Source organism: Synchiropus splendidus, chromosome 7 (assembly GCF_027744825.2).
Source record: "Synchiropus splendidus isolate RoL2022-P1 chromosome 7, RoL_Sspl_1.0, whole genome shotgun sequence".
In the NCBI taxonomy this organism is placed as follows: Eukaryota; Metazoa; Chordata; class Actinopteri; order Syngnathiformes; family Callionymidae; genus Synchiropus; species Synchiropus splendidus.
This window is the reverse complement of record NC_071340.1, coordinates 6508375-6535906: the sequence shown is the minus strand read 5'-3', so window position 1 is coordinate 6535906 and position 27532 is coordinate 6508375. Positions and strand designations below refer to the sequence as shown.

At 44.0% G+C, this 27532-nt stretch overlaps 5 protein-coding genes across 5 annotated transcripts; 4 read left to right on the top strand and 1 right to left on the bottom strand.

The window, feature by feature from the left end:
- The first annotated feature begins 307 nt into the window (after positions 1–307).
- Positions 308–7120, top strand: dhx37 (DEAH (Asp-Glu-Ala-His) box polypeptide 37). Its single transcript, XM_053871968.1, has 26 exons — positions 308–606; positions 1100–1266; positions 1389–1501; positions 1575–1935; positions 2025–2173; positions 2313–2405; positions 2484–2580; positions 2649–2762; positions 2827–3043; positions 3129–3227; positions 3300–3364; positions 3429–3558; positions 3629–3705; positions 3826–4058; positions 4122–4233; positions 4342–4448; positions 4547–4735; positions 4793–4917; positions 5069–5185; positions 5249–5421; positions 5485–5599; positions 5740–5877; positions 5948–6042; positions 6199–6272; positions 6335–6432; positions 6744–7120. Exons 1-26 carry the CDS (start codon positions 504–506, stop codon positions 6818–6820), a joined length of 3438 nt encoding a protein of 1145 aa, XP_053727943.1. The 5' UTR covers positions 308–503; the 3' UTR covers positions 6821–7120.
- Positions 7121–7931: 811 nt separating this feature from the next.
- Positions 7932–12332, top strand: enkd1 (enkurin domain containing 1). Its single transcript, XM_053871128.1, has 8 exons — positions 7932–8056; positions 10051–10142; positions 10430–10654; positions 10741–10913; positions 11221–11349; positions 11432–11574; positions 11688–11824; positions 11897–12332. Exons 1-8 carry the CDS (start codon positions 7977–7979, stop codon positions 12055–12057), a joined length of 1140 nt encoding a protein of 379 aa, XP_053727103.1. The 5' UTR covers positions 7932–7976; the 3' UTR covers positions 12058–12332.
- A 1758-nt stretch (positions 12333–14090) lies between these two features.
- polb (polymerase (DNA directed), beta) lies at positions 14091–20046 on the top strand. Its single transcript, XM_053870572.1, has 14 exons — positions 14091–14280; positions 14488–14545; positions 15176–15242; positions 16218–16292; positions 17139–17197; positions 17346–17395; positions 17475–17526; positions 17590–17644; positions 17716–17788; positions 18522–18592; positions 18688–18774; positions 18863–18930; positions 19105–19244; positions 19333–20046. Exons 1-14 carry the CDS (start codon positions 14220–14222, stop codon positions 19425–19427), a joined length of 1011 nt encoding a protein of 336 aa, XP_053726547.1. The 5' UTR covers positions 14091–14219; the 3' UTR covers positions 19428–20046.
- A 606-nt stretch (positions 20047–20652) lies between these two features.
- Positions 20653–22190, top strand: dynll1 (dynein, light chain, LC8-type 1). Its single transcript, XM_053870630.1, has 3 exons — positions 20653–20780; positions 21210–21348; positions 21842–22190. Exons 2-3 carry the CDS (start codon positions 21217–21219, stop codon positions 21977–21979), a joined length of 270 nt encoding a protein of 89 aa, XP_053726605.1. The 5' UTR covers positions 20653–20780; positions 21210–21216; the 3' UTR covers positions 21980–22190.
- Positions 22191–22508: 318 nt separating this feature from the next.
- On the bottom strand, positions 22509–26286 carry rpl6 (ribosomal protein L6). The gene is made up of 6 exons (XM_053870873.1): positions 26108–26286; positions 25919–26023; positions 24561–24704; positions 23299–23347; positions 22778–22962; positions 22509–22691 (listed from the first exon to the last, which is right to left on the bottom strand). The coding sequence occupies exons 1-6, from the start codon at positions 26282–26284 to the stop codon at positions 22539–22541; spliced, it is 813 nt and encodes a 270-aa protein (XP_053726848.1). The 5' UTR covers positions 26285–26286; the 3' UTR covers positions 22509–22538.
- Positions 26287–27532: the final 1246 nt, after the last annotated feature.

Sequence of the window (27532 nt, the reverse complement as noted above, 5' to 3'; positions counted from 1 at the left end):
GCGAAAGACTGTACAGCCTGCCTTCATGCCTCCACCTCTACATGCTGCCACACCCACAGTGTTGCACAGTACTGAAGCACAGCTGCTTTCATTGGAGTTATGGAAAATGACTGAACTTAGGATTTGAACCATTCCCTTCATTTATTTTTACCCGCTGCGGTATTTGTCTGCAACGACAGCACGCGTCATAAAATAATACAATACAAATTAATGCATCGGGTTTTTTTTAAAGAGAGAAAAAAATGCAGAGCGGAACCTTCGTCTTCTCACATGTCACAGTGGCGGACATTTTTATCGGACGGACTCCCTGATGTTTACACGTGAGACGGACAGGAGGACTAAACCTCAGATAAACAGGCTTTAAAGGACATGCTTTTCAGCATATTTATTATCAAGGAGTAGTGTTTCATACTGTACTTAAAGATATCCACTTACGGTTTCTCTCAGTTATAGGTCTCTGTGCGTCTATGTTGAGTTTATAGGACTCGGATTCTACTTTCAAAATGGGAAAGCTGAGGAAGAAGCATAACTGGAAAGCGAGACAACTTACAGACGACAAACAACCGTCTACCACAGAAAAGTCAAGTGTTGTACTTGAACTGACAGGTAACTGTTTTTCTCTACTTATTACGTGTGTTCGTTAAACAAATACTTAATTAGTTAACATAGTCCATTTTACTACAGCAGATTTGCGTATTTGCGACTCTTACTACTGGCAATTTCTTTGCAAAACGAACATATTGTCGCTGTGATTCATTTGATTATTACTTACACACTGACAAACCACTTTGTCATAAACTCCTGCCAAATATTGTGTTGATCGCCTTTTTGTCCTGATGTAGTCATTTCAGTTACCAGCAGATGTGATGGGGAACAGGGAAATCTATTCAACAAAAATGTGTAACTAAATGTGTCCAACATTCCAAGTCTGCAATTTGGGCTCAAACAGATTCTCGCCTAACAGCAAATTTTGATTGATCTCAAAGAATACTGGTTAACACTGATTTATCCTGAAGGTGAAAACATCTTATATGTGATATGATCAGATGTGCGTCGTTAATTTTTTTTTTAAATAAATGAATGTGGTTCTTTTTGTCAGATGGAGGGAGGCTGAAGGGAGTTGATGAATGCAATGCACTCATCCTTCCGGCCAAAAAAACAAAGAAAAAAAAAGTGCTGCCGCCCGTCTCCACTAAGAAACGCCTCACAAAGAAACTGAAGAAGGAACTGCAGAAGGTTCTGGAACGGAAAGAGAAGAAAGCTAAGGTTGGAGTATTACATAGACATGCATAAGCACCGCAAAATGGAGAAATCATTAAATAAAACACTATGTAAACAATTGTGTCTGTGTCATATTCACTTTCAAAACTCTTTCATGTACTCCTCAGAGAGCCGAGGTCTTGAGCCGACTAGCTGAAGTACAGCTGCCTGAGTCTGAAATGAAGCTGCTGTATACCACATCCAAACTGGGCACGGGAGAGAAGCTCTACCAGACCAAACAGTGAGTAAACATATTTGCTTGAAAAAAAGTGTGAGATATTTATGTATTTATCATTTGTTTGCTTGTTCCTCAGAATATTGGAAGAAACAAATGAAGCCTCAAAGATCAGCAGTGTTAGCGGAGCAAACAGGAAAAGGAAATGGGAGGATGATGAAGAAGAGGAGGAACAAGGGGACGAAGACAGCAGTGATGTGGAAACATCGGAAGACGATGATGATGCCAACGAAGACGAAAAGGAAGGGGATATGTTAAGTGATGTGATAAAAACAGAGGAGACAGCATCTGCTTGTCAGCAACCTGCAGAAGAAATATCAGTCAAAGCTGCAGAAGAAAAATCAGCAGGAGATGAAAAGGCGAAGACTGATCAAGTCCAGCTCAAGCCAGTATCAGAGCCGGCCATCTTCATTCCAGTTGAAAGATCTCCAGAAGTCCAAGTGAGTGTGTGAACTTTGGTTTGGATTTTGAAAACCATTTGCAACAAAGGTGCTCCTTACACTAATGTGTGGTTTGTCTGTGTCTGCAGGCGTCTCGTCTGAAGCTGCCAGTGCTGGCGGAGGAGCAGGTGATCATGGAGGCTGTGAAGGAGAATCCCTGTGTCATCATTTGTGGCGAGACAGGAAGTGGCAAAACCACTCAAGTGCCCCAGTTTCTGTATGAAGCAGGCTATGCCAGGTAGTCCTCGGTCCCATCTGCTCCTTGAGTGTCTCACTGCCAATTTATATGCACCTGCAGGATACAATCACAGAATGGTTGTGAAATTCTCTCACTCACTCTTCACTTAATTCTTTTCTCCATGTTGTCTGTCCTGTAGTGGATCAGGGATCATCGGCATCACAGAACCTAGACGAGTGGCAGCCGTCAGCATGTCGCATAGAGTGGCCAAAGAGATGAACTTGTCCACACGGTACCACAGACTCCTGTTTGATTTGTTTTCATGTTCATATTCTGTGGATCTCTAGCTGGAATATTTTTGTCTGTTCAGAGTGGTGTCGTACCAGATCCGTTATGAAGGGAACGTGACGAACGAGACGAAAATTAAGTTCATGACAGACGGTGTTTTACTGAAGGAGATTCAAAAGGTAGAAGGTCACGCACAAAATATGAGCTCAGACAAAAGTGAATCATTTCCTTGTCCTGTCCTCTCCAGGACTTTCTGCTCCAGAAGTACAGCGTCATCATCATTGATGAAGCTCATGAACGCAGCGTCTACACAGACATTCTCATCGGGCTTCTGTCTCGCATTGTGCCGCTCAGAAACAAGGTACCGTGTGTATCTGTGGGTCATTGATCATCATCAGGCATGACAACTCTCCACTGTCCAGCAGAAGGGGCTGCCCATGAAGCTGCTGGTCATGTCGGCCACCCTGCGAGTGGAGGACTTCACAGACAACCAGAAGCTGTTCAAGAAGCCACCGCCAGTTGTCAAGGTGGACGCTAGGCAGTTTCCTGTCACCATCCACTTTAATAAGCGCACGCCGATGGAGGACTACACTGGAGAGGCTTTTCACAAGACCTGCAAGATCCACCGCATGCTCCCTCCAGGTACACACGCTCAGTTACGATACACCCCAGAAAGTGATGCAGTATAAATGTGCACACAGCAGTTCCACATCGCTTCCCTCCTCAGGTGGCATCCTGGTCTTCTTGACTGGACAGGCAGAAGTTCACAGTCTCTGCAGACGACTCAGGAAAGCTTTCCCCTTCAGGAAAAACCACTCAAACACCGGTGAGTGTTTCTCCTTCCCCCCATACTTGCAGTCATGTTTTGAAGTAAGAGAATGTTGATGTCCTGGTTCAGTTGAGGAAGACGAGGAGGACAAGACATGGGGGAATGTCAAAAAGAGCAAGAGAAAGAAAGCTGTGGTGAGCTCTCAAGTCTGTAGTGAAGTATGCACCATCCTAAAAAACGTGTTGTTGGTTGGTTCAGGCTCTGCCACGCATCGACTTAGACAACTACTCCTCACTGCCCGTGGATGAAGGCGACGAGGACCGGGAGGCCGGCATCGATGAGGATGAAGGCTCTGACTTGGAGATCGGGGATCATCCTGAGGGTGCAGGTCAGCTTCAGCCTGACTCCTCTCATCTATGGACATCAGTTTTGTCAATGATTTTTGCTGTTTCTTTCAGAGGAAAAAGCAGATCCATCCATCCCCATGTATGTTCTTCCTCTTTACTCACTGCTGGCCCCCGAGCAGCAGGCCAAGGTGAGAGCCCTCCCCTCTCTAATACTTTCTTGAGCCTCCGTGTGGGTTAGATCATCGTCCACTAACGCTAGTTTGTTAGGTCTTCTTCATGTTTCCCTCCTGTCTGTCCTGTCTCTGCAGGTTTTCCAGCCTCCTCCTCCAGGGGCTCGTCTCTGCGTTGTGGCCACCAACGTGGCTGAGACGTCTCTGACCATCCCCGGCATCAAGTACGTGGTGGACTGCGGTCGAGTTAAGAAGCGGTTCTACGACCGAGTGACCGGAGTGTCGTCCTTCAAGGTCACATGGACGTCACAGGCTTCAGCCAATCAGAGGGCAGGAAGAGCCGGCCGAACAGAGCCGGGTCACTGCTACAGGTCTGAGAGGTTCTGACGCCGCGTGTTTGATGGGAACAATATTGAACATTCTTCTGTCTGCAGGTTGTACTCATCTGCTGTGTTTGGAGACTTCAATCTGTTCTCAGAGGCTGAGATAACTCGCCGGCCTGTAGAGGACCTGGTCCTGCAGATGAAGGACCTCAACATTGACAAGGTCCATCTGATCACATTGTTAAAGCTTTTCACGAATATTAAACAAACATGACTGGTTTTGTTTTATCCCAGTCTAACACTGACATTTGGTTGGCGAATGTCTCTGCAGGTGGTGAACTTCCCCTTCCCCACGCCTCCCTCTGGTGAAGCTCTGCTGGCGGCTGAACAGTTGCTCATTTCTCTGGGAGCTCTGGAGGAGCCCCCGCGCACTGGGAGGTTCTTACTCTTTCATCACTCCCATCACTGTTGTTCAGTCATTAACATTTAGTTAGAGTTAAGGACCATGGTGTTCAATTAACCTTGTCTCTGTGAAGGGCCAAAGAGATGGAGCGAGCCAGGCTCAGCTCTCCTATCACCCCCCTTGGGCGAGCAATGGCTTCCTTCCCGGTGTCGCCTCGCTACGGTAAAATGCTGGCGCTAGGAAAACAACAGGACTGCCTCCAATACGTTATCGCCGTGGTTTCCGCCATGACAGTCCGGGAGATTTTTGAAGACTTGGATAGGTGAGTGATCCTGCAGTTATTTGTCCAGTTCAGGTACTCAACTTCCTGTCACCTCAGACCTGCAGGCAGCGAAGATGAGAACTCTGCTCTCGTCCAGCGCCGAGCTCGACTGACCCAGAAGAAGAGACTTTGGGCTGGTCAGGGAGCTGCGCTTCTGCTGGGAGACCTCATGGTGATGCTAGGTAACGCAAAAATTGACTCGTGTGAAGAAATGTACCACAAAATTATGATAACTTTGCTTCATTTCAGTGTTTGATATGACTGAGCTATTCTGGGTTTGGGGTGAAGCTAGAACAAGAGGTTGAACAATGCTAAGATGAGCTATGTTTTCAGGTGCTGTTGGTGCTTGTGAATTTGCCGGCAGCACACAGACATTCTGCCAAGACAACGGTCTCAGATACAAAGCCATGATGGAGATCAGGAGGCTCAGAGGACAGCTGACAAACGCAGGTATGGACGTGTCATGACACCGAATCATGAAAGGGAAATGTACCAACTCTTTCTTCCCTCTAGTGAACTCAGTGTGTCCAGAGATTGGAGCTTTTGTGGATCCTAAGATGGCTCCTCCCACCGAGCACCAGGTGGCTTGTCTCAGACAGGTGGTCCTGGCTGGACTCGGCGATCATTTGGCCCGGAGGGTGCAGGCCGAGGAGATGCTGGACCCGAAGTGGAAGAATGCCTACAAGGTGAGATTGAATCCTCATCATCCTTCTCTCTGTTGCTTCCTGACTCTCTCCATGTGTTGGCAGACACCACTGATGGACGACCCTGTCTTCATTCACCCCAAGTCTGCTCTCTTCAAAACAATGCCGCAGTTTGTCGTTTACCAGGAGATCATGGAGACCACCAAGATGTACATGAAAGGTAAAGTGTTTCTGAAAGCAGTGTAAGGAGCAAAGCAGCGAGGATGCAGTGTTGTAGGACTAGTGTTTTGCTTCGTTGCCACTTCATGATTCAACGTTGAGCTTTGTTCCTGACCTTCTTCTGACTCTCATTAACCTCAGGTGTGTCAGCGGTTGAACCAGACTGGATCCCCAGACTTCTACCTCAGTACTGCCATTTCAGTTCTCCTCTCGAGAAGCCGGCTCCACGGTTCTGTCCAACCACTGGCACCATTAGGTGCCACAGAACCAGCACCTTCTGTGAGTTCACTACCCCCAGGTCTCATACGTCCTACCTGATCATCAGATCAAGTCACGTCCTCTCTCACAGTCCGAGTCAGCTGGCAGCTGCCTGCTGTGGAGACAGAATATCCCGACAACCTTGACAGATACAAACTGTTTGCCCAGTTTCTGCTGGAGGGCGAGGTGAGATTGCACATTGTAGTTGGTCTTTGTAAGTGTGCATTTCGCAGTAAAACCTTTTCTTGCTAGATTCGGGTTAGGATGACTGATGTTGTCTTGATTTGCTGTTTGTCACTTCATAAGAAACCTGAACTCTGAAACATTTCCATTCTTTTTCAGGTTTGTCCGACACTTAAGAAACACAGAAACCATCTGCTGTCCAACCCGTCCATCATGTTGAAAAGCTGGGCCAAGTAAGTATGTCCACTTGAGCGTTTCTTCTTGTGTTACTCTCGTTGACTCTGTGCTGGTGCAGGCTCCAGCCCAGGACCGAGGTACTGCTTGGAGCGCTGGTGTCGAGGAGAGTGAACAACAGGGACACGCTTCTGTGCATCTGGAGAACAGACAGTAAATGTAGGTGATACTGACAACTAGGTCTTGATTGGAGATCTGCTTTGGGTCCTACCCTGTCCAACACAATGTGACGTGAATACACTGGTCGTCTTCTCCTGGATTCTCAAGGGGATGCACCAATGCTTCCATAGGTTCTTGGCTCTTCACCACTTAATACACTCATTACAGCCAACTTGGCAAGATCCTGCTAATTTCTCTTCTTAGATGTGTCATGATGTAAATTGTCAATTGACCACTGTGTTTTTTAAATAGTGTTTTGTTGTTTTGTGCAGCTGCTCCTAACCAGTTGATGATGCTTCCTCTTTCGACAGACCTGCTGTCTCCATACTGCCAGTGGTTGCCCGAGTCTTTGCATGAGGACGCCGCCAAGAGTTGGCCTCCTGTATGAAGTCTTGACCTGAGCGCTAGGACACATACCTGCCAACTCTTTTATTACAGTGCTGTTCCATACATTTGTATTTAATACCTGTATAGTAATTTGGAGTTGAGTCAACCTCTGGTGTGACATTTTGTAATCGTTCCACTCTGTAATTTCTGCTGTCTTTGGTCTTCATAAGACCCATTAAAACTCCCATACTGTGGTGATTTGTTTCCTCTATCATAATTGCCATTATTTTCTGGATGGACAGATAAATCCTGTAGGTTTCATGGAAGTTATGCAAATGTATAAACTGAATCGATATGTAATATCATCAGTCACATACAGCCAAACAAAGATGATGAGCCAAGTCAACGGTGAATCAACCACATCACAGCACTGCTTACTGTAGACACTCTGGCTGTGTGTGATAAAAGAACAGTCTTGCATCCGGACTTACTAGTTGGTTGCATGCCACACGCAGACCCTTCTGGTCGTCGGGTCAGATGAACTCAGAATTTGCATGTGACACCCCACAATGTGAAGCAGTGTTGAGAGAAGTGTGCTGGCACTTGACATCTCGATGTTTTTTTCTAGATGGCTCTTCGTTCTGCAATGTAAAGGATATTTGGGTTCCCCTGTGTCCCTCCTGCCATGGCCCAGCAACAGATCAGCAATTACAGAGTAAATGGACCAAACATCAACTAGATGGAGATACAGTTACATAAGTGCATTCATTTTTTACAGAATGTTTTCTGACATTTTTAGAATCAGAATAGAATTTATTGCCATGGTCAGTGGGCGTCCCACCAACTAGGAAAGTGCTTCGAAATAAAGTTCTGTTAATAAATAAAATAACCCACAAATAACAAAGGCTGATCACAAATTCATTCCTGCTAGATGGAAGAGGAACAAACAGTCCATGTCCAGGGTGAGAAGGATCGGCTCTGATCCGACCTTTTTAGCTTTAGTAACTGAATAAATCTACAGTCATTAAAGATTAAGAGAACGCAATATTTTTTGCATTGCCGTACTTCACTTGTGTTTCCCTTTAGATTAGATTCCCTTTTGGAATAACTCCTTTGGACTTCAACAGTTGGTGTGTTCAAATTCTCCGTCAGAGCTGAAATGTTCTCCCCTTGCTGTTGTCTTGTAAGTATCACAGCTTTAGAGCGGCTCTGTTGCCATGGTGAAGATTATCAAACAAGCGTCATCAGTCTGCGTGGATAAACCGGACAAATACAGCACGACACTCCCGCTTAAGAGGTGATTCATAAATGTCTATAATTGTTATTGTAGCTCAGATAACCCGTATGAATGCAACACACTCGATTGTTTTAGCTTTCGACAAATAGCATTACAGCGGTGCGTGCGCTCTAAACAACATGCTAATTGATATGCTAACTGTGAAACAGTGAAGTAAACAACAACAGTAAAGTTCTCGCTGAAGATTGAACCGATGACGATATCCAGTTTTTATCTACCTATTGTTTGGAAATTATTATTTAACCAACCGACCGTCGTTGAGCATGAGAAGATGTTTTTCGACAATAGACAATAGTTTTCTGTGATGAAATGAATGATTTTTTTTTTTCAAATTTGTGTGTCAGTTATATGTGGCCAACAATTGAAAGAATGAACTTTTTTTTTTTAAATATTAATTTCTGGGGTATTTTATTTCTGGCGTCCCCCAAAAATGCCATGTTCAAAATTATTCATACCCCTGACAATCTTTCAACAAAAATGTACCAAATGTGGTCATTTCTGTCTAGTACTGACTTCAAGATGTCACAATGAAGTAAACATTGTTGGCCAAATGTTAAAGTGAAAAAAGACATCTTTCCAGAACAGTATAAATAGGGGGGAAGTGTTCAGGTCATTCTTAATTTCTGGTCATCACGGTCAAGAAGAAGGAGCTCAGCGAGGACCTGCGTAGCCACAGTGAAGGAAAAGGTTACACAACTATTTCCAAGCAGATGATGTCCCTGTTTCAACAAGTACAAGAGGTTCAACACTGTTAAAAACCTCAGTGGCTGTGGACGGAAGCGTAAGGTGTCCCCCAAACGTGCGAGGAAAATCTGCCGAGAGGTCAACACCAACCCACAGATGATAACCAAGGCCCTAGTGGAAACACTTGACCAGGCAGGGACAAAGGTGTCACGGTCCACCATTGAGCGAGTCTTGCACAGAGGAGGTCTCCATCCACGTAAACCTCGGAAGACACCGCTGCTCAGTAAGAAACATCTGTCAGCTCGCATCATCATCTGAAGATCCCAGCTTTCGGTCAACTGTCCTGTGGTCTGATGCGACAAAGTTGGAGTTCTTCGGTCACATGGATGCTCAGTATGTCTGGAGGAAGAAAGGAGAAGCCTATAGGCCAAAGAACACTGTGCCTACTGTCAAGTATGATGGTGGAAGCATAATGTAATGGGGATGTTTCTCCTCCAGTGGCACAGGGAATCTCGTCAAGGTCCAAGGAACCATGAAAAAGGAGGATTACATCAGGATACTTGATGAAAATGTGAAGGCATCCACTGTGAAACTCCGCTGCAAAACAGCAAGACAACGATCCTAAACACACAAGAAATGGTTCAAGGACAATGATGTCCTGGAATGGCCAAGTCAAAGTCCTGACCTCAATCCCATTGAGAACTTGTGGCATCACTTGAAGACCAGAGTAATGGCGAGGAGACCAACAAACCTGACCCAGCTTGAGGAGGAGTGGGCCAACATCCCACAGGAGACATGCAGGAAGCTTGTGGACATGTACAGGAATCATCTAGAAGCGGTCATAAAGAATAAAGGCTATGCCATTGACTATTAAATAAGACAAGGGATTAGAGTGTGAATAATTTTGAACATGACATTTTTTGGGACTCCATTAATAAGATACCGCAGAAATATATATATTTTTTAATTTTGATTTTTTGTCATTCTTTCAATTGTTGGCCACATATAACTGACACACAAATTTGAAAGGACGAGTGTAGATATATATACATGTATATATGATGTCTGCCATTTGTATTTCGTCTTGTGGGGCTCATCATCATCGAAAAACATAATCAAAACTTGTGAGATTTGATTTGGGATTTAAATCTTGAATCAATTGTCACTCTAGTGTGTATTTCTCTGCCATACTCGCTCATTGTTTTCAAGCAGCTTCTCATCAAAATGAGCTATTTAAAATAAACTTTTACAAACTTAAATGAAGTCTTCATTATGTCATTTGAACTGTATTTTCTGACCAATACTTGCAGATCCCTGATGTGTGAAGGTCCATCATACATTTGTGGGCCCATCCCACCAGACCCTTCTTTCTTCCCTGAGTTTTACGGACGACCCGCTTCAGGTTTGTTCTTTTACAAACAGTTGCATGTCAACTATTGTACGGTTGCCGAATATCAGGTGTTTTACTTTAGCACTCTGTTCTTCCATTTCTGCTTCATCACTTATGAATTATGAAGACCATTGCACCCAAAACAAAACATCAAGCTACTGTCCATAAATCTTTATGATATAGATGAAACATTCATGGCATACTGAGATGGCAGTGAAGTCATGGGCTGCAGTGGAAATGCAACTCATTACCCAGTGATTTTTCCTCAAAACCTTTATGGTGTTTTCCTTATTTTCCAGCTCGTGCCCGTCTGGAGGGAAACCAGCAGGACAGTTTGCCTCTGTTTTTGGGTCCATTAGCTCCTGATCCAGGTCTTCACCCTGAATCCTACAGCGCTCGTCCCCCCACTCGTCCCCCACACATCAATCCCAATGCCGCGTATATTCTCGAAAGAGGTCAGCGAGGACTGGTGGGGGAGCTCCTCAGACTGGACAGCGTCTCTTTGATGTGTGTTCCAAAACATAGTAGGTGATTTTTTTTCTTTCTCTATGAACCCATGTCACGTCATCATAGTGCTTTGTTTCAAAGTTTTCTATTGTTAAATTCAAAGAAAAGAAAGTTCATGACTTCCAAAAGGACAATGTCTGCCGGCTCAGAGAAATCCAGAGACGCTGCAAAGAGCTGGAGGCTGTAAAAGCACAATCCGGTCCAGTTCCTGTTAAGGCTCTTTGGACCTCGCCAAAGTACCAGAATGTCCCGTCGAAGTTCATGACCCAGCCACAGGTACTAAAAATAGTGGCTTGATCCTCCCAGTCTTCTACTGTATCATTATGATCTTCATTCATGTTACTGTACCATGTCCAGTTATGTTGGTTATTTACGTATTACAGTTTGGTATTTCCATTATATAACAACAATGAAGAGATAAAATGTTTGTTTTCCCACTCAGTGGTCACTTTTGGCTTCTACCTAATTGATGACTGTTTAGAAGTTTGATGTTAATATCATTCTTTGTTTTAATTACTGCTTATAATATGATGCTGGGTGCTGATCATCCACTCCATCTAACAGTAGCCACTGTCTGCTCCAGGTAGCAAGTCCAACTGTGAAACCAGAATGCCAAAACTTTCTCAAGGGTCACTCCGCTTCACTCACCAGAACTCAGTCCAAGTCTCAAAGCCGCCCTCCTTCTGTCTCTTCGCTGGATCAGGATGAACAAGTAAGAGCACTTGTTTTTGTGACACTTCTCCTGTAATAACAGCAACAATGAACAGAACTTATTAACCTGTGTCCATGTGCAGCTGCAGGTAAAAGGTCAAACCATCAACTTTGTCAGATTAAACGCACAGGCTGCAGGAAAGACATCCTTGCAGAGGTCACAGTCACTGACCAACCTCACTGACAAACCGGTGCCCAGCGCTGTCATCGGCAAAGTGCCTCACTAGTGAGTGTGAAAGCTTAGAAGAGAATTGATAGCTAAGTGATGATCGACTCTTCTTCGACGTCTAAACTGTTAATTGTGATTCACTCTGCCATGCTGACATTGATCCCTCTTAGTATTAAGCAGAGGAAGAAGCAGTGGCAGAAAGAGGAGGAAGAGAGAAAGAAGAACGCTCTTGACCCCTCTGCTCCACCAGGTCACTCCCTGATGGCTGAGTGTGACCGAGTGGAAACGCTTCGTTCGCTGAAGCAAGGTTTGTTGCTGTTGCCCTTCCCACTGCCATATGACGTCATGTTACTAAAACTTCTCTGACTCTCCTCCGCAGCCCACAGCTCGCTCATTACCGAGCTGCTTTCACTGCCACTTGGTGCTGACACCCTGAGCGTCCAGTCACGTCGAACTCATCTGGATAGCCGACTTTCTGAAATCGAGGAGGCTATTAAAGTGTTTTCCAGAGATAAAGTGTTTGTTAAAAACAATGCCTAAATATTTTATATTTCAAACCTTTTAAACCTGCAGTAAGTTGAGACACATTGTTCTTCAGTTTTTTTGTCTCACATACTCTTCATTTCTTCTGTTCCTTAATTTTAAAATTGCATTTGGAAAGTAAACATTTCTTCCCTGAGGTAGTCTGAGCATACAGTTGCTGCTGTGATTTTATTTTCATTTTATTTATTTTTCTGTGACATTCTGTGATCTCATCTCTGGATGCATCTGAATATTTATAAAAACAAATTGATTAAAATCTTTTTTTTTTTGTTTCCATCACACACACACCTTCAAGTATAGAGGTGTGTGTGCCCTTCAATATTGTTTATTTAAATGGCCATTGAAAATGTATGATGAACATGTGATGAACTTCGGGGGAATTTTTGTTTGTATTATTTGTCATCGAAAAGTTCAACCAGCAGCAGAACCAAGTCATATTCATCAAATTTACTGAAGGAAAAAGAAAAAAATACACTTGATGCAAAGGGTTGAGAAAATTTGGGAAAGAAACTACGTCATGAATTAAATTTTGAATAAAATAAATGTCTAAATGTCATAAAATGAAAATGTATTTTATTTTCAAAATAAACTGTGAAGAACTGCTTCAACGGGTGCTTTCATTGACAGTTTTTACTGTGGTGGTGCGGCATCACATTTTTTTCATTTCAAGAATGATCAGAAATATGCAGCTGTCAAGCCAATTCAATGACACACTACTGTCACCATATGTGGCTAATGTATTCAAACTGAGTCTCACGTGGGACAAAAAAAAGGCTAGAGTACGCAATGTTTAAAGAGGCGCTCATGGCCCAACCGTGGGCCTCAGCCCTGTGGTTAAGAATCACGGCTCTGATCTGTGCCGGAGACATGACATCCTTTGATTTCATGTAATGCTGGCATTAAAATGTCATGTCAGAAAGGTGAAATAACTCAGGCGTCAGACCAACTGAGCGGTCCGCATGATCCAACTTCCAGGTGAGCATGACAAACATGTCCACAATGTGAACGTCTTTCCTCTGAGTAAATCAGACATCTGTATGTATATACTGTATATTATTATTCTCCCACACACTAGACTGTGCCAGTAGTAGCTAGTGGTGTTTCTGCTTCCAGTACTTCACTTTTTTTTAAACAATATTTTAGTTCTGTGTGATCTGCTCATTACAAATGATTTTGAAGTTACAAAGACATTTTCACAATAATCGAAGATCAATTTTAGAAGCATCTACTTAATCCAACAGTAAATCCTCAGTCTGGTTTAACCCTGTATATATACTGCAGCAAATGGTCACCAGTCACAAAGAAAATTTTGAATATTGAATCATTTGATTTCCAGATAAACCACAGACTTTCTCAGACGTGTTGTGACATGAAGTCAAGCACTGATCCTATTGTTATAGTACTAATCAGGTTTGGAGAAAACCATAATGATCTGCAGTGGGTTTGAGAATGTTTGCTTCAGAAAGCAGGATCGTAGGATCAGGTAACAGAGGTCATCCTCAGTAAGATGACTGGTAGCTATGCGTCACCTACAGGGATGCCTGGGTCATGGGGTCATGTCCTGCCAATCCCAAAGTCTTATCCCGCACAAGAACATCAGTAAACCCAAGCAGCAAATAGTGACCAACAAATCAAAATATGATAAATACCTCCGCCACCTATATATATATATATATATATATATATATATATATATATATATATATATATATATACATATATACATATATACATATATATACATACATATATATTCATATTCACATTTTTGTCTGCATTTATGTTTATATATTCTAACAAATTATTATTTTTATGTCAATGACAAAGTTAATGTCGTAATACATTTAATTTCCACCGTGTTTCCTGTGAATGTCTGTTATTCCCAATCCCATTAGTTATTTACTTATGACAATACTGGCCTTCCACTGGGGGCTGAGCACGCGGAAGGATAAGCGCATTTTTCTATTGAAATGACGTCCATTCTACTGGCTGTGACGTAGCGCACTATAGGCCCCTCCCCCGTACGGCTGCCACTCATTGTTCCTGCAACTTGGCCGTTAGCAAGAGGCTAGCTGAGTCAACAAACGCCTCGAACTTCTTACACATCCCTGTAAAGTAATTTCGTTTTACCCGACATATCAGAATCGCACTCGCGGACCATGAGCAAGAGAAAAGCGCCGCAGGAATCTCTGAATGAGGGAATAACAGACTTTCTCGTCGGTATGTGCAGCTTCAGCTAAGCTAGTGCTAGCATGCATTTAATCAGGGGTTGCTCTTTTGACATGGTGAGAAAGAAAACCGCAAAAAAATAACACAGAGACCGATGTAAAGCATTTGAACACGATATTGGAATGTGATTATTTTATTCCCCTTCTAATTCAGCCGACCATCAACGCCATCTGTTTAATGATGTGTTTCTATTAACAGAATTGGCAAATTACGAGAAGAATGTGAACCGGGCGATACACAAGTACAATGCTTACAGGTAGGCTCTTTGAAGAAAGACGCTTGAGCAGGTGGCTCATTGGCATCATCTTGTATTTTTCTGTTTTGTTGGACCACTCAGTTGATGCTCACCATCTTTGCACTTCGATTTGAGGTGCGCGTTATGCTCGCTGAGCCAGACCGTGTTCTGAGTGTCCTTCTAAATATAGCCACTGATCGAATGTCATTATTGCAGGTCGTTTTTAATGCGTCATTCAGCTGACTGGTGCTTAGTCCGTCTATGGGGGAGACATTTGAATTTCTCTTGGTCAGACGACACTACCTGAATAGTGCAGTCAGCTTAGACTGCCGTTATTCTTCAGTAGCTTGTAGCCTGCATCTAACTGTTTTAGCTCCACTGTGATCCGAGTGGGAGGTGTGCGCATCACAAGCACAGTTTAGTGGTGTCTCAGTCGCTCGGTGCATTAGGTGTTGTAAATCCTGACATAGACATCATTGGTTCTGTGGCGAGGAAAATATTTTATTTTATTCAGATGCGACGACTACTATGTAGTTAAACAAGTTGATCTGTCTGCACACTGGCTGTGTACCGAGCCCAGTATAGCGCACTGACTCTGTCTCCTTCCTACCTGTTCTGCATGCACATCTTTCTGTTTTGTTTTTTCACCAGGAAAGCGGCATCAACTATTTCCAAGTATCCCAACAAGATTAAAAGTGGAGAAGAGGCCAAAAAGCTGGTTAGTTGAGTGATCTTGATGTCAGAATTGTTTCGCCACCCATAAATTATCATGCCAGCTCTTTACCATGTTTGATGAAGCTTGTATTTTCTTCTATATTGTGATTGGTTTTTGTCCTCCTTTTTGGACTTCAAGACTGAATGAAGTTGAACGGAGTCAGTACATGGTGCAACGTGTTCCAGGAAAAATGAACCTGTTAGGTTAGGCAATTTAATACCATGACATTAACATAAGTAAAGGATTAATATCCAACAAAGGTTTATTTTTGACACAACAGTGTTACACTAATGAAGTAAAAATCGTTTTATTTCATAGTTAACTCCTGACATTCTGCTTTTCTACATCGTTGCCAGCACGCAATCTGACGCAAAAACCGTCGCAACCTCTGAGTGCATTTGAAGAAATCGGTATAGGACACTCACTTGCATTTTCTATACATTTGTAAAGCATTTTTTGTTGTTCATCTGGTTCAATTATGCTTTCATATCAGCAATAGAATGCTTGTTTGCAATATACTCCGGCATTCATTGTTGTTGCGATAAACATCTCTACTTGTACTCAGGTTGTACTCATGGTTGGGCAACAAAACCAATAGATAACACATTATCCACCACACTGCACAGGCAAGACTTGACCAGCGTCGCTTTGTTTGTCAACAAGATGTCAGTTACTGTTAGAGGTGTTAGTCAACATCATAGATATTCGCATTATTTGTTAATAGATGTGTTACCAGCAGATGTCATGTCTTGTCACAGTAACTAAGTGTGTTTCCTTTGTGTGTGTGTATAACTTTGTTGATTGTATGTTCCTCACTGATGTATTAAATCCCCTGCAATAGCATCGTAAACATGAGCCTGCTTCCTTACCTTACTGCAGTGTTTCTCTTTCAGTTATTTCTGTCAGCAGACACCAGTCTTACATAATCACTGCAGCTGTGATGGCTCTCATGCTCATCTTTTGTTTTGCACTTGCCAGGATGGTGTCGGAGCCAAAATTGCAGAAAAGATCGATGAGTTTTTACAAACAGGGAAACTACGCAAACTGGAGAAGGTGAGTCACGTAGAGATTTATTTTGTAATTACTGACCTATGACACCATAAACAATAAATACTGCCCCCTCAACTATGGAAGAGGCTTTTCACACTGTGGGTTCTGTCTCCGGTGGCCTGAGTTCGATTCGCCCCCTGCTGTGCAGCCTCGCTACAGGCCATGTCCTTTGTTTCTCTTCAGCTGGGGGCGCAAAATAGCTGGTTTGTGACCCACGACGAAGCACGTCTCAAGGAAATCGTCATCAGTCGCACGACACTGACTGGGGTCTTGAGCTTGAACCTATGGCCATCAGTGTCAGCTAAATCAGTGTCTTCCTCTTCGCTGTCCTCATGCAGACAGCTGCGACATCAGCAGTGAAAATAGTTACTCCAGAGCGCAGCATTATTCATTTAAGCAAATCTGTCTGTCAATAAAATCAGGTGTTTATCAGCCTAATAAAGGCAAAAACACGTGAGTTATGAGTCCCTGACCACTGCGCTATTCAATGACTCCTGTTCCCCAGCACCAGTCCCCTGCTGCTGCGGCTGCACACCTCAGTGTTCTGGGAGTTTGAGCACTTGTTTTTGAACAATGTTGTGTGCCCAGACAGAGATCAGACCCTTTACTGCCCGGCATTTATCATGTTTATGATAAATCGCCTAGTTTCCGGCATCTAGTGCAGAGTCGCCTGAGGTGAGACAAGGTGCAGCTCTCCAGGGGGGATCAAGTCAGTGGCTAAAACATGATTCGCTTGTGTTAACATTTCTTCTGTCCCAACGCATTTTGTCTGGAGACATTTGCCTTCTGTCCTCTTTGAGAAAGAGAAGAGGTGATGCTTATTTCTTTATATTTATTGTTTTCTTTCAGATTCGAAATGATGACACAAGCTCTTCCATCAATTTCCTCACACGGGTCACTGGAATTGGGTAAGCACATTCATCTCTAGAAACATGTTTGGTCCAAAATCATTTTTATGTAAATGCGCAATACATTTTCAACTTTAAGTAAATAAAGCATGCAGAATGATGAAAGTCACCTTTTGTGGTTGACATTTTTTTCTTGTCCGTGTTTCAGTCCTGCTGCTGCCAGGAAGTTTTTTGAAGATGGTGTGAAGACCTTGGATGGTTTGTTCAGCAGGAAGATCAGATGTTTGTCTTGTGCTTTCTTTTATTTTTAATTATGGCATGTGTTGGTGTTCTGCAGATTTAAAGAAGATTGAACACAAACTCAACCATCATCAACAAATCGGCCTCAAGTGAGTCATGATCCAACGCTCAAGCCAAAAGCCACTTGTCTGACTGTGTCATTGTTGCCTCAGGTATTTTGAGGAGTTTGAGAAGAGGATTCCTCGAGCCGAGATGGAAAAGATGGAGGTGACAGACGTTTGAACTCCTCATCTCTCTGTGGTTGTGAGTTCACTCAACTGTGTCGTGTCCCTGTTCAGGCTCTGATTCTTGGAGAGTTGGAGAAGATTGAGCCAGAGTACATCGGGACCATCTGTGGCAGTTACAGAAGAGGTATTGCCTAAGTCTTGGGCTTTCTGGGCCAAAGGTCTGAAGGGACCCTATTGTGTTATGTTTTCCCTTACCAATCAAATCTCACATACTAATGCTGTAGGTTTGCATCATGATACTAATTTACATTTTTGGAGTTTCTCAATTATATCCAGTTAAAGTTCACAAAATGGCTGGCTCGCTGGAAACGCTCCGTATTCGTAGAAAGACTGGCAGAAACAACAGTGGCTGTGACTCGTGAGCATGTATCACAGAAGCACTTAGAGCTGCCTAAACCAACCTGTTCCTTGATAAACACAAGACTGACTCCTGTGTCATCTTGGCAAGACATCATTGCCACATTTCTACATGCATATTACAGTCACCTCGACAGTGACCGACGTCACACTGCCATCTGAGACACTGAGTTGTGGACTCTCACTGTTTGTGTCGAAATGTTCTCACGTATTCACTCAGTTGTGATGAGTGAGATCATCTTTCATCTTCAGCCTGGTGCCTGCGCTGCTGTCAGTTTTGACGCCTCAAGAGTAAAGCGTGATTCAAAGTCCACAAACAAAGCTTTGCTGTGGTACATTTTCCTGGTGCACTGTACTTCTACTGTCTGATTTCCTACTTGAACAATCCTCTCCGCTCCAACTCTACTGGCACCACAGTGGTGGTTTAGTGCAATGCGCTGCTTCTTTTTCTCAGGTCCTTTAGCATCTCTGGTTTTATTCATCAAGTTTGTCAATTGCAGGTGCTGCCTCCAGTGGTGATATTGATATCCTGCTAACACACCCGGACTACACGTCCCAGACGCCGAAGCAGGTGAGAGTCGACTTGGTTGTGATGACACTGATCTGTATGAAGCCGATTCTGTTGTGATGGTGAGATGTTGTTTTCCCTTTATTGCTTCCCTCCAGCCCAAACTGCTGCACGCTGTGGTCGACCACCTAGAGTCCATAGGTTTTGTGACCGACACTCTGTCCAAGGGAGATACCAAGTTCATGGTGAGACTGCTGCAGCCGTCTGATGGTGTTTTGGCTCTTCACCAGCCTGGAATGAGGAAACCCCATGACTCACCTTGTGCCTTTCCAGGGAGTCTGTCAGCTGCAGCAGGCCGATGAAGCCGAAGAGGAATATCTTCATCGACGAATTGATATCAGGTACGAAAGAGGTTTTCAGAAGTGAAATGTAGTGAGCAATATGTTTACTGTCAGTCAAGTGTGAGCACAGATGTGACACACAAAAGATCTGATAGCAACTTCAACTTTCCCACATTTATCTGTTTTTTTCTTGTGAAAGCTGGTTTCACTTTTCATGCCTGGTTCCTCCTCCAGGTTAATTCCGAAGGACCAGTACTACTGTGGAGTCTTATATTTCACTGGAAGTGATATCTTCAACAAGAACATGAGAACCCACGCTCTGGAGAAGGGCTTCACTCTGAACGAGTACACCATTCGGCCAGTAGGCGTCACTGGTGAGTAGATGACTCTTCATTGTGAACTTGTTGAACTCATCCTTGACATCCTAAAATGGTCATCTGTTTCTCCCTGGATGTGATGCAGGCATCGCTGGAGAGCCCCTGCTGGTGGACAGTGAGAGAGACATCTTTGAATACATCCAGTACAAGTACAGAGAGCCCAAGGACCGCAGCGAGTGAAGGCATGGACGCCGCGCCGCTGAGCAAGACCTGACGTGCCATTCTGGAGGAGAGGAGGGATGTCCTGGTGTTTCTTTTTTAAATCATGCCTTTGAGCAGTGTCCTCTGCCCGCTGAGACTGATGCGATAGAGAGGAGAAATGTTTGCATATTCATTATTTATGACTTTATGTTGTCAGCCATGGAGGAGGAGGATGGTGGAGTATTCACAAATATGTGTATTTATCGGTGCTTTTAGTTTTAAAGTCATTTTAATGAACGTGGAAGGGATCTACGCTGAACTTGAATCATGCCTTTCAGGGTCTGACTCCGTCTTTGGTCAGAAATGCTTTTAACATGTATCATCCACTCATGAATTCTTGTTTGAGATCAAAGGGTTTGAAGAGGACTTGAGTTCTCTGGAAAAAAAAAAACTTTTACTTTATGTTTGGCTGTGTACGAGTGTGTGTTACTTCAGCGAATTGTCTTTTCGGAGTAGCGGTGTAGTTAGTCATGTGACTCCGACAGACATGCAACACTATATCCTGGTGATACAGAGGTCAATCTGTAATGTGAAACTTGAATATTAGGTTTAGGAACGTGCTGTGTGAGTGGCTGCGAATAAAAGAATGCGTTAGAAAGATCTCTTTGTTGCCCTCCTTCATCACCTTTGGTAGGTTTGTATTTTTAACTATGAAAGCTAATGATGCTTCAAAACAGACTGTGACTCTGCACTGCTCAAAGTTGAAGGCCGGTGACTGGACTTCGAGCTTTGCAGGTTAACATCTTAATCTGTCATCATTTTTAGAGGATTTTCAGTGGGCAACTCGAGTTATAGAATATAGAATGTGACAGGTTGCTTTTATGGTGATATGCCAAACATGAGCCCCGGACTACTGAGAATATAGAGATGTCAACAATTATCCACAAACTGCGCAAATCCTCTCCTGTTGTGAGTCGGTGATGAACCGTTCGGACGCTGATATTCAAAAGGCGAACTGATATGACAATTAACTGTATATTTTTTCTTTCTTTACGTTAACCGTCATGTGATCATGCTTCACCAACCGCTCTCTCGACAATCGCCAATAGCTATCGGCTAATTTTATTTACCACAGTTTCCGTGGTAACACTGAGCCCGCAAAGCATGCTGGTCTGAAATAAAATGCGGGCAGAAACACCAGCAGTATGTGGCGCGAAGCCGCCAATGGCAGCTCTCCGTGTTGCGCCAGCAGCCAATGCGAGCAGGTCGCTGCAGTAGAGCGCTCTCGCTACACACCCACATCACTTTTGTGTCAAGTGCTACGCGGGAGTTGTTGGTGTGGAGCGGCTGCCACCTGAGATCCTGATCATCCGTATACAAGAGACTCGCCAGGTAAATCTACTCACGCTGTTTTCTCTGGTAGACTGTGGACGGGACGATGAGTGTTGGCGGTTAATGGAGAGCGGGTGACCGAAGCAGCGTGCAGGCAATGTGTGCGTGCGTGTTATTTTGCGAAAAACACTTGGCCGTTTCAATCGTAATCATTCGATACATTTCAGCCAAACTATTGGGGCCAGTTTCTGTTGAACTGTGGTGTGAGATGTGAGATCAGCGGCCATGTTTACGTCCTGGAACCATCTCATGCTGCGAGCCCCAAAGGTGTATCCATAGAAACAACGCTCGCATCCGCCGTCAGTGATGGAAGTTGTTATGCAACACAAGTAGAATTATTATGTCAGTTTATTATGTAAGCCAAGGCGAAGGACCGCGCTTGTGATCTGGCCACAGTGTGACTGACGCTGCTGTGTTTCTGTTGCCCAGGGCAACCATGTCTGACAGGAAGGCCGTGATCAAAAACGCAGACATGTCCGAGGACATGCAGCAGGACGCGGTGGATTGTGCCACGCAGGCCCTGGAGAAGTACAACATCGAGAAGGACATCGCTGCCTTCATCAAGAAGGTAAAGAGGAGTCCCTGGTGCGGACCACACCGTCGCGGTATTCAGTGCAACTTCACCCGCCGTGGCTGCTCGTTGTCTCAATGCTGAGCAACTAAAGGAATCGCAGCAGCGCAGCTGAAGCCAGGACTCTTAGATCACATTGGGAAATTGGCAATGGCGCGTGAGGTCTTGCCACTGTGGTCGTGTGACGTCAGATGGCATCCTAAAAATGTGGCGTTAGCGTCATGAGGCTTAACAACTCCAGACACTGAAAACAAGCCCCTGTTTTGTCAGATGTTCTCCGTGTTTCATTTTAACCAAGTCTGCAGCCACAGGTTGATTTGTCCCTAAAACATTAGCAGTGACTGTACAAGTTGTTGAAGTGGGCTGAAAATACGTTTAAAACATTGTTTCCTAGTCGTCTGACCCAAATGCATCTCGCTGCCGACTCGTCTTGTGACTGCCCGTTATCAGATCCCACATGACCCAACAAACTCGTTTCTGCTCCCTGCAGGAATTTGACAAGAAGTACAACCCGACCTGGCACTGCATCGTCGGGAGGAACTTCGGCAGTTACGTGACCCACGAGACCAAACACTTCATCTACTTCTACCTGGGTCAGGTGGCCATCCTGCTCTTCAAGTCGGGCTGAGCCGAGGGGTCCGCTCTCACTGACACAGTACTGACTGACTTGCTGGACAAAGGCACTTATCATTCCTTGGCAAGGGGCCACATCTGCCTTTTTCTGTGCTGCTTTTGTTTTGAGGATAAAAAAACAGTCATGGCCATTTAAGAGATAAAGCACTCGTATTTATTTTTGTCTTGTGACATTGCTTTTTTTTTAATTAAAGCATAGCCGTTGAGCTGTCCTGGTCCAATGTCTGCTGTGGTCTTTTCCTGGTCCCATGACCCTTTCAGTCAAGCATCCGCACTACACTACAAAAAAAGATTGTATTGATCCAAGTTTCACTTCCTGACTGAGCAGGAACAATTTCACTTCTGTATCAACAAAAACCCAGTAGCTGCTGCTGTGACCACTTGTGCAGTGTGTGAATTCCACCCACATTTCAAAAAGCACATCTGGGGGGTCCTCTCCTGACAAGGATCGAGCCAATTGAGCAATACCTTTCCTATACAAGCTCAAGACACCAGTTTGTTGTAAGAAATGAGGTAAGCCAGAATGACGTTTGGAACTCTTTATTTTAACACATTTAGAAAACCAGCTTGTGTGGGTAGACGCCTCCAGACAGGCAGAAGGAGGAGCGCAGGTAGCCCTTGAGCTGAGGGACTTTCTTGATGATGGGCAGCAGCTGTGCGTCCACTTTCCTCTGGTCCTTCTTCCTCTGCTCTGTCAGCTGGTACTTCTGCAGACAAACGGCCCAAAACAAAACATTACAGAACGCTGGGTGACAACAGACAACATGCCTGAGGGAGTCTTCTGATTCTTTACCTCCTTCTCAGTGTCGAAGATTTCCCCCTCCTGCTGACGGGGCCTCCTCAGCCTCTTCTTCTTGAAGTAAATGTCATTGAGGGTTTTGGGGATCTTGACACCAGAGATGTCCACCTTGGTGTTGGTGGCAATGACAAACTTCTGGTGAGCTCTGCGCAGAGGGACTCTGTTCAAGGCCAGAGGACCTAAAGGAGAAGATCAGTGGTCACACACCAGATAGGAGCAGATTTCAGGAGGTTCACCTCAGTATTCTCATGACAGACATGTCACACCAACATGACACATGCACACAAGTGCTGACACGTGGATTAGGCAGGATTCAAGGCTTTCTAAACAAATACACTGCATTAACAAAGAATAACCATGAAACATTTACAGACAAGTCAAAAACATTCGAGCTCCAAGTGACTGTGGTCTTCCACAGTGACATCAACATGACTAAAGCTTTTTAAAGTGAAACTCAGCACTAACGCATGACACTGACTGAGCTGTCAACAGCGAATAAACAAGGCTCATCTTACCAGTGACCAGCAGCAGACCACTGGAGAGCTGCTTCAGGAAGACCACACGCTGCAAAAAGACATGGTCATTAGAAATCAAATGAACATTGAGATTTACATTTGAAACATCATGTGACTTGGTGACTCTTCTCCTTATGTAGGTCAGCAATCGGTGCGGGGGCTCACTCTCACTACTGTCACATGGGTGGGGGGCTGCTGGTGCTGATGACCGTGCATCCAGCCAGAGACGCTCAGGAGACAATGGTTCATACTGATCTGGTGCCAGCATGACAACACTTCACACAATCACAACTGACTGTTACTCCTGCAGCACAGTTCTTACATAACCAGTTGAGGAGCAAACTGGACACTTCATTAGATGCGAAAAAAAAAAATCTATCAAGCCAATTTCAGACGCTGTCAGTGAGCAGGGCGAGGAACAGTAAGAGACACATTGCCATGTTGAGTGAGAACGACTACAGAGCCATCACAAGAGTGATCAATCATGACTGCTGGCAGCATCATGGACAAATGTTACAATAAAGAGATGAGGGTTAAACAGCAAGTCCAACCGGTCGCAAGTGGACAAATACAGTTGAGGCCTCCAGAGTACAGCTGAAACAATGACTCGAAGAATTCAAGTACTCAGCAGCAAAACAAGAGGATTTTTTTTCTGCCTCGAGTATTGGGTAATTTAATAATAAATTATGACAATCCACACACTGCTGTTAATGTCACTCAACCTGCTGACGTCACCTGACAAATAATGCTGATGAATAATGTCGGAGGTCGGCACTAACACAGAGGTGAGTAAAGTCAGAATGTCATATGTCGTTCAGTCTCAATGATGTGTGCCAGTATCCATCACCTGTCACAGACATGGAGTGGACACATTTCCCACATCATGTGACCCTCAGCAGGCTGCTGAGCTACCAAATAGCATTGCTAGTATCATTATCACTGACTGTTGCTACTATTTAAAAGATACCACATTCATTCATTAATTACTGAAATGTTTTGTTGAGTAGCCGTTGTATATTCATACATCGCCCGCTTAAGCGAAAAAATATTTAGAATACTTTGTAAGGATATTATTGGAGCTGCATTCCTAGTGGAGAGTCACCGCTCCAGATCTGTTCACAGCAGGACGGTAGGTCAGCTCCAAATTTATAAACAAATGACAACCCCTACAATTACACATGACCAAACGACAGGTGTCACTTCTCATCCTGTCAAGACATTTCAACCTCTGAAGCGTGTGGTGTGGCTAGAAGAGGTCTGACCTTTCCACGGTGACGGCCAGTGAGCAGGATGAGGACTGTTCCTGGGGTGATGGAGGCGCGCAGCTTCCTCTTGTGCTGGCTGAAGGGTTTCTTTCCATGGGTCTTCAGTTTGCGGGGAACATCCTCAGTGGGGTAGTAACGGGGCTGTGGAGGCACGGACATGTGAGCAGCTGTCATTTCACCTAGAAATACTTCAAACCTACTCCACACTTGTTTGTGATGGTACGTTCGCATCGTCACATAGTCAATGTCAAATAGCCTTTAGACCTGGTCCATACACACGGACCAGGTTTGCACACAGATTACTCCCTTGTTGGTGTGGACAGAACATGCACCAGGTGACCACAGATCAGCTAGATGTGCTCCAAAGCATGATAAACCCTGGCTACTCATGTCCTTGTAGTGAAGATGAATCACAATAGCTTTGTCAGTCACCACCAACAGCACACATCTATTTCATGTTTGGGTTGTTAAGCTAGTGTAGCATTATGCTGAATGTGTTGTAACAAAATGCACCATTCCGGCGTTGATGGGGAAAAAAAACCTCACTAAACTCAAAATGTATAATATTACATGCGTTCGACACTACGTTCAGCCTTGAAAGCCCAACTGTTCTATGATGAAACGGGTCAATATTGTCCTGTAATACTGGAGTTGGTCTTACAACCAAAACACTTAAATATAATTCAATGTTTGATGTGTCTCATAGAACCCCCGTTCGTTCTGCCAGTTTTAATTCAGGCTTAAAGTGAGGCGATGAGTGCTGAGACGTTTGTAGCAGCCAGTGTTAACATATCCAGTATGATCAATACGCGTTACTGTTGTGGTGTGACATTTTTTATTTGTTACTTGTTTTTGCACACGAAGCCTGCAGGTGCAGATCCCCAATATGACGGGCCGTTAGAACCAACAACTGACACACGAGTCTCCGTAACTTGACTCATGATTGAAAGTTTCTTCTATGAAATGTTAAACAAGTGCAAACTGAAGTCCCGAAGACTAACCATGCTGTTTGGTTTAGCTAGTGTCAGCTGTCCCAGCAGAGCATGCAGTCATGGCGTGTACAATATACAGAATATTTGTGCATGAAATGTGTCATCATTTGGATTGTTTAACAGTAAAATGTATACAATACGCTTTCGTCCTTTCCTAATGAGCCCTATCCCATAATGTTTGAAGACGCACGTATATTAGCGGATACAAGGAGGATTCTGGAGTGTTGAAAAGTGTCACCAGATTATAACACGCACACTCAGTTTGAAAATCGTCTCTTTAATATAATCAGGGCAAATTAAACTAGCAAACTCCCATGAACCATTTTCTGTACCACATTGTGACCCAAGAAAGGACATTCTCACCATCCTGCGCAGCTTGACGACACGGCTGCCTCCGTTCTTGTCTCCGCCAACAGTCTTGACGACGGTGGCCCTGGGTCTCTCCTTCAGCTTCAGCTTCTTCTCCGTCTGAAAGACAACACAGCAGTGACTTAAGCGGCCTGAGAGAACATGCCTTACCACGGATGCAAGGTTTTGAGTACCGGGGCTCACCTTGGTTTCAGTGACCTTGGTCTTGCGCTTGTACATGGCACGACGAGAGAACATGGCTGACCGGGAGTATCGGCAGATACCCCTGGCGAGAACCGGGTTCCGGCTCGCGTGCCTCCTCTTTTTGACAGCCTTTTTATCTCCCTCTGCCATCTGGGGATGCAGAAACACCAAGCACATTACTGACAACACACCTACCACACTAGTTCTGATAGTTGGCTTTGCAAACGACCGTAATGAAGTATTCACAAGATGTGATTTTGACAGACGAAACAGCGCGATCTGCCGGTCCTTCATTAACGTTGGTGAAGGGGCATGACTATTAGCGCTAGCTTAGCAGCACAGCATTTGTCTCACAAGACTAGTTTCACCACAGGCCACAACCTGACGATGAACACGAATGTAATGTTCAACGTGCATGTTCTAACACGGATGACGTTTTATTTCTATACCTGTACATGAATACACAACACGCAGACACTATGAGCATGGCTAGCCGGTAGCCTAGCATCGTCGGTTCAACCAAAACGCGTCTATTAAGACTCAATAGCGAATTTATTTAAAACCAATAAAGCTACAGAATATATCTTTAGGGCACGCCAACTCATATGACGGAGGAAGAAGTGTACTTATTTGATTCAACTAGAGGGATGAAGGCAGATTAACTTTGGACAGTACCACGAAGGCAAGGCGATCTTACCTTAGCTATGAAAAAAAGACCGACATCCGGGGAAGTGACGTATATATTGACGCTGTATGATGACGCAGTATACACTACATTGAGTTGCTAATGGTCAATGTAGTTCTTGAAAGACCGGGGCCAGCGTCTTGTCCTTTAGTTACAACGTCGAATCATCATTTCGTCATTTGGTACATTAATGGCGATGTTTAAACGTATTGTAAAGGCTGAGGTAGTTAATTGTTTTCATTTTATTTATTTAAACTTAAAATTTTAATTTAGTATTTAAGTTACAAAATTTAAATCAATGAAATCACTTGGCTCTACAGTAATATTTCAAGTATCAATACAGTAGGCAGCATGAATACTGCAGTAAGAGTGTGTTTGAGGGCAGGTGCTCATGATGTCCTGGATGGCCATCGTACCAGGCAGCCCATGAAATGACAATGAAATCACTATTAATACCTTTTATGACACATTTTAGGCAGCCCATGAAATGACAATGAAATTACTATTAATACCTTTTATGACACATTTAGGCAGCCCATGAAATGACAATGAAATTACTATTAATACCTTTTATGACACATTTTTTTCCAAAGTACATTTCACTTTTTTTAAACTTAATTTAAACTAAAACACATTCTCCCCTTCGTGGAAGAAAAACAACACAAAACACAGCATAGCAAACCCTTAGCAGGGTGCGAGTGTCATCGTGAAGTGTTCTTCTTTTCATTTGTCATCCAATC